Raw genomic sequence first — 716 nt, forward strand, 5'->3', positions numbered from 1 at the left:
TGGCGGGGGGGGCCGGGCGGGCCCCCAGCCTGTGGCGGGCTCATGCCAGAAGGCACCAGGCACCTCCCAGCTGCTGGCTGTGCATGTGTAAGCGGTGTGCACGGGGGTCCGTATGTCGGAGTGTCAGCATGGGACACAAGGTGGGCTGGACAGCTCATGGCGCCTCTTACACCGGGGACATGGGGCTGCCTTGTGCCAGGCGAGGCCAGGCGAGACGGTCTTCAGGGCAGGACCAGGTAGCAAAGTCCTGCTGACCCCTTGGCTGGGCGCCCCTCCTCCCACCAGGGGAGGAGTGAGGAACAAGGAGGGGGAGCCTGGTGGGCAGGGGGCAGCCTCAGCAGGTGGGAGGACAGCAGGCGGGCTGGGCTGGGCCAGGGGGTACAACTAGAGCCTCCTAGGCTCTCTAGGGTGGGGGAGTGGCCTGCACAGACCTCAACCCTGCAGGCTTCAGGGACAAGGCAGGTGACCTCACACCTCTGGGACAGGACAAGGCCACCAGGCCTCCCTGGAGGAGAGTCGGCGAGGGAGCAGAGACCAGGGCAGTGGGTGCTCCCAGAGCCCTCACCTCCAGCAGTGTCTTGTCAGCAAAGGCCATGATGCCCTCGAAGATGATGACGTTTGCACCGTACAGAGTCTTCTGCAACAGGGTGGGGAGCTGCCCAAGCTGTCCATGCGCCGCGGCCCCACCCCCCCCCCCCCTCCCCGGCCTCCCCAGC

The 716-nt window shown here is 67.3% G+C and overlaps 1 protein-coding gene across 1 annotated transcript in view; it reads right to left on the minus strand.

The window, feature by feature from the left end:
* The window catches only part of UCKL1 (uridine-cytidine kinase 1 like 1), a gene marked incomplete in the record, with an annotated part of 9,492 nt that overhangs the window by 4,742 nt on the left and 4,034 nt on the right, over nt 1–716 (minus strand). The window contains 1 exon segment of the mRNA XM_027767715.1: nt 566–637. Coding sequence (XP_027623516.1) covers nt 566–637 — 72 coding nt within the window.

This window comes from Tupaia chinensis, unplaced genomic scaffold (genome assembly GCF_000334495.1).
Source record: "Tupaia chinensis unplaced genomic scaffold, TupChi_1.0 Scaffold144472_1, whole genome shotgun sequence".
In the NCBI taxonomy this organism is placed as follows: Eukaryota; Metazoa; Chordata; class Mammalia; order Scandentia; family Tupaiidae; genus Tupaia; species Tupaia belangeri.